The 6,547-nt window shown below is 50.7% G+C and overlaps 2 protein-coding genes across 2 annotated transcripts; one reads left to right on the top strand and one right to left on the bottom strand.

Annotated features, from left to right (window-relative positions):
- The first annotated feature begins 3,282 nt into the window (after window positions 1-3,282).
- LOC103634849 (Ultraviolet-B-repressible protein) lies at window positions 3,283-3,834 on the top strand. The gene is given in 1 exon segment (NM_001155077.2): window positions 3,283-3,834. A coding segment is annotated over 1 exon segment (369 nt). The 5' UTR covers window positions 3,283-3,335; the 3' UTR covers window positions 3,705-3,834.
- A 1,321-nt stretch (window positions 3,835-5,155) lies between these two features.
- LOC103634848 (uncharacterized) lies at window positions 5,156-6,270 on the bottom strand. Its single transcript, XM_008657442.4, has 2 exons — window positions 5,673-6,270; window positions 5,156-5,569 (listed from the first exon to the last, which is right to left on the bottom strand). The coding sequence occupies exons 1-2, from the start codon at window positions 6,213-6,215 to the stop codon at window positions 5,408-5,410; spliced, it is 705 nt and encodes a 234-aa protein (XP_008655664.1). The 5' UTR covers window positions 6,216-6,270; the 3' UTR covers window positions 5,156-5,407.
- Between the last annotated feature and the right edge of the window lie 277 nt (window positions 6,271-6,547).

Genomic DNA, 6,547 nt, shown 5'->3' with positions numbered 1-6,547 from the left:
TCTCCTCGTTGTCGAGCTTTGAAGCGTCGATTGGTTGTCTACTCGGTGTAGACTCCTCCTTCTTCTCCTCCGTCGCCTTGAATGCCACCGGTTGTGCTTCGGACGTGGAGGGATCATCAAGCTCGTTGATCTTCTTTGAGCCCTTGATCATACATTCAAAGCTCACAAAATTCCCGATAACTTCCTCGGGGGTCATTGATGTATATCTAGGATTACCACGAATTAATTGAACTTGAGTGGGGTTAAGGAAGATGAGTGATCTAAGAATAACCTTAACCACCTCGTGGTCATCCCATTTCTTGCTCCCGAGGTTGCGCACTTGGTTCACCAAAGTTTTGAGCCGGTTGTACATATCTTGTGGCTCCTCCCCTTGGCGAAGACGGAAGCGACCGAGCTCCCCCTCGATCGTTTCCCGCTTGGTAATCTTGGTGAGTTCATCTCCCTCGTGCGCGGTCTTGAGTAAGTCCCAAATTTCCTTTGCATTCTTCAACCCTTGCACCTTGTTATATTCCTCCTTGCTTAGAGAGGCGAGGAGTATGGTTGTAGCTTGAGAGTTGAAGTGCTCGATTTGGGCCACTTCGTCCTCATCATAGTCTTCATCCCCTACGGATGGTACCTATGCACCAAACTCAACAACATCCCATATGCTTTTGTGGAGTGAGGTTAGATGAAATCGCATTAAATCACTCCACCTAGAGTAATCTTCACCATCAAATGTTGGTGGTTTGCCTAATGGAACGGAAAGCAAAGGTGTATGTTTGGAAATGCGAGGGTAGCGTAGGGGGATCTTACTATACTTCTTGCGCTCTTGGCGCTTAGAAGTGACGGATGCCGCGTCGGAGCCGGAGGTGGATGGCGATGAAGAATCGGTCTCGTAGTAGACCACTTTCCTCATCCTCTTTTTCTTGTCCCCACTCCGACGCGTCTTGTGAGAAGAGGATTTCTCCTTCTTCTCCTTTTGGTGTGAAGAAGACTTCTTCTCCTTCCCTTTGGAGGAGTTCTTCTTCTCCTTCCTCTTGGTGCGGGACTCTTCCGATGAAGTGCTCCCATGGCTTGTAGTGGGCTTTTCGCTGGTCTCCATCTCCTTCTTGGCGTGATCTCCCGACATCACTTCGAGCGGTTAGGCTCTAATGAAGCACCGGGCTCTGATACCAATTGATAGTCGCCTAGAGGGGGGGTGAATAGGGCGAAACTGAAATTTACAAATATAAACACAACTACAAGCCGGGTTAGCGTTAGAAATATAAACGAGTTCGCAAGAGAGGGTGAAAAACAAATCGCAAGCAAATGAAGTGTGTGACACGCGGATTTGTTTTACCGAGGTTCGGTTCTCGCAAACCTACTCCCCGTTGAGGAGGCCACAAAGGCCGGGTCTCTTTCAACCCTTCCCTCTCTCAAACGATCCCTCGGACCGAGTGAGCTTCTCTTCTCAAATCAAAACCGGGAACAAAACTTCCCCACAAGGGCCACCACACACTTGGTGCCTCTTGCCTTGATTACAATGGAGTTTTGATCACAAGAACAAGTGAGAAAGAAAAGAAGCAATCCAAGCGCAAGAGCTCAAAAGAACACGGCAAATCTCTCTCGCTAATCACTAAAGCCTTGAGTGGAATTGGAGAGGATTTGATCTCTTTGGTGTGTCTAGAATTGAATGCCTAGCTCTTGTAAGTGGTTGAGAAGTGGAAAACTTGGATGCAATGAATGGTGGGGTGGTTGGGGTATTTATAGCCTCAACCACCAAACTTGACCGTTGGTGGAGGTTGTCTGTCGATGGCGCACCGGACAGTCCGGTGCACACCGGACATGTCCGGTGCCCCAGCCACATCACCAATGCCGTTGGATTCCGACCGTTGGAGTTCTGATTTCTGGGCCCGCCTTGATGTCCGGTGGCGCACCGGACATGTACTGTTGAGTGTCCAGTGCGCCAGTATGGGCACGCCTGACTTCTGCGCGCGCATTTAATGCGTCGCAGGTAGCCGCTGGCGCGAAGTAGCCGTTGCTCCGGAGTTGCACCGGACAGTCCGGTGTACACCGGACATGTCCGGTGAATTATAGCGGAGCAGCCGTTCTGATTTCCCGAGGCTGGCGAGTTCCTGAGGCAGCTCTTCAGAGGAGCACCGGACACTGTCCGGTGTACACCGGACAGTCCGGTGAATTATAGCGCGAGTGCCTCTGGAAATTCCCGAATGTGGCAAGTTTGAGTTGGAGTCCTCTGGTGCACCGGACACTGTCCGGTGGTGCACCGGACATTGTCCGGTGTACACCGGACAGTCCGGTGCCCCAGACCAGAGATGCCTTCGGTTGTCCCTTTGCTCCTTTGTTGAATCCAATATTTGATCTTTTTATTGGCTAAGTGTGAACCTTTTACACCTGTATAACTTATACACTAGAGCAAACTAGTTAGTCCAATTATTTGTGTTGGGCAATTCAACCACCAAAATTATTTGGGAACTAGGTGTAAGCCTAATTCCCTTTCAGTTTGGCGGTGGTAAAAGTTGGTTCGGCGGTGGTAAAAGGAACGTGTGCGCCTAATAGCGAGGTAAATTAGGACAACTATTTCCGCACTAATCTATGACTTCTATTTTTTGCTTAAATAAAATCTATGCAAATATTCAAGCATCCAAAGAGTTGTAACTAAGGTTTTATTCAAGTGTTGATATATGTATTGTAAAAGGTCTTTTGTAACCTAGATCACCGATTGTTTTCTGAGCATTTAGATGTCTAGAGCTATGTTATTAAAGTCTCAACTCACTTATTATGTTTGTCAGCTCCTACATTTGAGAAATGACCCGTTAGAGTGGAGTCAACAACATTGGCATTCAAACCCCAGAGTGGCCATTACGATTTATGTGTAGCTGTGCGCCTGTGCCTTAAGTCTTACTCTCTCCGTTTCTTTTTATTTGTCGCTGGATAGTGTAATTTTTACACTATCCAGCGACAAATAAAAAGAAACGGAGGGAGTAACAATCTGTAACATGCTGCTAACATTTGGGTGGCTTTGCGTTCTGCTTGTTGGGCCCGGCTCTGAAATGAGCAGTCTAGAAGCCAACGGCCCAACACAGAGCAGCTAATTCGGGCCTCCACGCTACGGCTATGGCTTCTCAGTTCTCATCTCCAACTACGCACCAGATGCCAGGTGGCGATAAGACCTTATCCTGCGCGGCTACTTGGCGCGAGGGCGGCCATCCACGTCAGACGAGCGCGCTGACCTGGCGCCCCTCCAGCTCATCCTATCTACATATCAGTGTCCCTCTCCCTGGCCCAGCCGCTCCTACCATCAGAATCAGACCACCACACGCCCGAGGCCCGACTGCAAGCGCCTGAGCCCAAGACCCATGGCCATGGCCGCCGCCACCGTCGCAGCGTCTCTGCCCGTGGCGCAGGGGCTCGGGAAGCCCCTCTGCGCCGGCAGCAACGCGCCGTCGCTCCGGGCCTTCGCGAGCGCGCCCCGTCGTCGGTCGGCCAGGACCAGGATGGCCGTCGTCCGGGCGTCCGCGCAAAAGCAGCACCCGGCCAAGGAGTGGGCGGCCGCGGCTGCCGTGGCGGCGGCGCTGGTGCTGCCGGAGGTCGCGGAGGCCGCGCCGGGGATCTCCCCGTCGCTCAAGAACTTCCTCCTCAGCATCGTCTCCGGTGGGGTCGTGCTCGTCGCCATCGTCGGCGCCGTCGTCGCCGTCTCTAACTTCGATCCCGTCAGGCGGGGTTGAGCTGCATGCGTCGTTGTGTGTTGTTGTACCTATGTGGCTATGTACTGAGATCTCTCCCCCCGTGTGCTTCCCAATGAAAACAGTGTTTAATGCGTGAATGTGTAAATTTCATTTCATGCCATCTGTATGTATGAGACGGATTCAACAGTGCATTCGGTTTCTTTATGTTGTGGACTAACCTAAGATATGATCTCATTGCATACTTATCTTACTATTACTAAATTATGACTGCCCTTAATCTGCTCTCAAATCTTTGTGTTTCAGTTTTCAGTGAAGGAACTCCTTCACATGATCTCTTTTCTGATGAATCTTTGTGTTCCAATTTTCATTGAAGGAAATCCTTCTTTTTTTTGAATGCAAAGGAAATCCTTCTTTACATGATCTCTTTTCTGATGATTAGTTGATGGATGATGAAGGCACTAACCTTTCTTTGACCGGAGGCTACTGAACATTTCAAGTGGGAAAGGTAAGCATACATAATGAAGCCCATGCATATTATCGTATTTACAATACTTCTGATATTTATGTGATTCTTGTCAGGCACCCGCCAAGTAAGGAGATATCCAACTGGCTTGGCCTTTTTTATGCTCAATAGTTCAGACAAAAGAAGGGCCCCAATAAGGTATCGGAGGATCTACTTAACCGTGCCTGAATAGGATCTAGGCTCCTGATTCCTTATTGTTTTTACGTCGTGCAAAATTTTCTTTAGGAATTTGTTGCTGATCCATCCAATTATGTTCTTTGTAGTGAAGAATCATGCTCATCTGCTGCAGATCAGATAAAGAACGAGAATGATGAGTTTCTGTAAGATCGAACAAGCTGGATATACTCCAAACATGGAGGCACATCTCAACGGGACGGCACTATTTAACAACCCAGAAAGTTTTTTTTTATTGAAAGGAACCCGGAAAAGTTTGCTAAAACTGAAAGAAACCTGAGAACCCTGTTCTTGAAAATGAAGTTCACATGCATTAGCCGGTTCAAGCTCAGACTGTTATTGGTACGAGCATTTTCTTTCGACAGAAGGTGGGCAAGAAGCAAGACGGCGAATTTCCAGGTTTAAGCAGTCCAAGCTCAGACTGTTAATAGGTTTCAGCAGAACAAGCTCTCATATAGCGTCTGTTTCAAAATATTAATGTCTCCTTCACCTGTTAGTTTTTATTTATTCATGTTTCCTTCACCTATTAGTTTCTTTAGTGTTGGTTTTCGTCATAATCTCGCCTCACTGTATAGCTGTGGGAATCTGGATTTGTGAGTTGTTGGTTGTTAGCGATTCTAGGAGGGTCATGAAATGTTAATACAAATATGATGCTAATCCATTTGACTCCTGACTATTGTGAGTAAAGTTCGTCAAAAAGCTACAGAACGCAGCCGGACCCTGTCTGCTCTGAACTTCAACTCTCACATTGACAGACCCCTGCTGTGTCAACCCTTTTTTTAAAAAAAAGAAATGTTCAAGACCAATTTATTTTATATAAACACATAACCATGTTGAAACCGACTGAATCAGTATTGCAAACGCACACAAAACGACAAAACCAGATCAAACTGAATTGGCTAAAACCAACTTGTTAACTTGAATGCTTGCCATGCTCATGTCATGCAGATATAGATCCCAGCCATCATCTATAACACAAACTCTAAATTAACCTGAGATACACGTTCGTAGCTCATACACAGGTGTCTTTCATCTGACGGAATATCTACTTGCTGAAGATCCACTCCAGCCCTCGTTTCGGCGCACCCGGCAGCCACTTGTAGTTGTAGTTCCAGGGGAGAGGAGGATGCTCCATCAACTCCAAGAACGTGGCCCAGCGCGCGATTGGTTTGCTGTCCCAGCCTCCTCTGCGGTTACCGAGGTCGTCCTGCAAGAAACAGCCGGTGCACGCCCACCCGAGTTCAAATTCAGAGCTATTCCATGCTCGAACTGGCGAATCCAAGACGCTGGAACCGGGATAGGTGGCTTACCGTGACGCGGAACGCCGCGTCGATAGCCAACGCCACGGCGAGGACGGCAGCGATGGCGACGACAACGGCTACGAACCGCAGCGTCGCCGCCGACGTCGGCGTCCATGCCACTGCCCAGAAGCCAGGCCGCGCCGGTGTTGGACTCTGCGGATGACGCGATTGTTTCAAGAAGAACAGGGGAGACCGGATTACCTGGCCCCGGCGGTCCCGCGGCACAACGCGCGCCGGGGCCTGCTTCTTGCGCCTCCAGATGGAGGTGGCCCGCGGCAGCCGTGCCCACGCGCTGCGCAGGAGGCGGACGACCCTGCTCCCGCGCGGCGGCGTCCCCGGCTCTGTGGACGCCGCTCGACGGCCGCCACATTGGGACGTGACGGAGAGGAGGAGGCGGCGGCGGAGCCGGAGCAGTAGGGACAAGCGCTCCCCGCCGCGGCCCCACCCCGGGAGCACGTTCTCCGCGGCGGCGCGGATTTCTAGCCCCCCGCGGTGCTTCAGGCTCAGTGTCACCGACCACGACGGAGGTCCAGGCGGCGGCGACGACGCCATGAGGGGAGGAGGCGGCGGTTCGGTCGCCGCTCAGTGACGAGTTATTTATGATTATGATCATCTGTCCCGCGGCTTCGCCTCTTTGGTATCCCGCAGCTCGTCATCGTCAGATTGGTATTGCTGTCGTGCACCACTCGTCCGGTTGGGTTCATTTTCATACGAATGGCTAATTTACCCTTTCCTTTTCGCCCAGTCCGGTCATCGAACCTCATCGATCTCCAGCCATGAATGAAGACGTCGCGGTAGCGTCTGAGCGTGAGGAGCGCGCGCCCGGAGCTCCAGCGCCGCCTCGGCCCGCGGCGACATCTCCAGGGCGGCCGTGACCAGGCCGA

This window comes from Zea mays, chromosome 8, assembly GCF_902167145.1.
Source record: "Zea mays cultivar B73 chromosome 8, Zm-B73-REFERENCE-NAM-5.0, whole genome shotgun sequence".
NCBI lineage: Eukaryota > Viridiplantae > Streptophyta > Magnoliopsida > Poales > Poaceae > Zea > Zea mays.
Note: the sequence above shows the minus strand (reverse complement) of the source record. Positions and strands in the feature narration are given on the sequence as shown.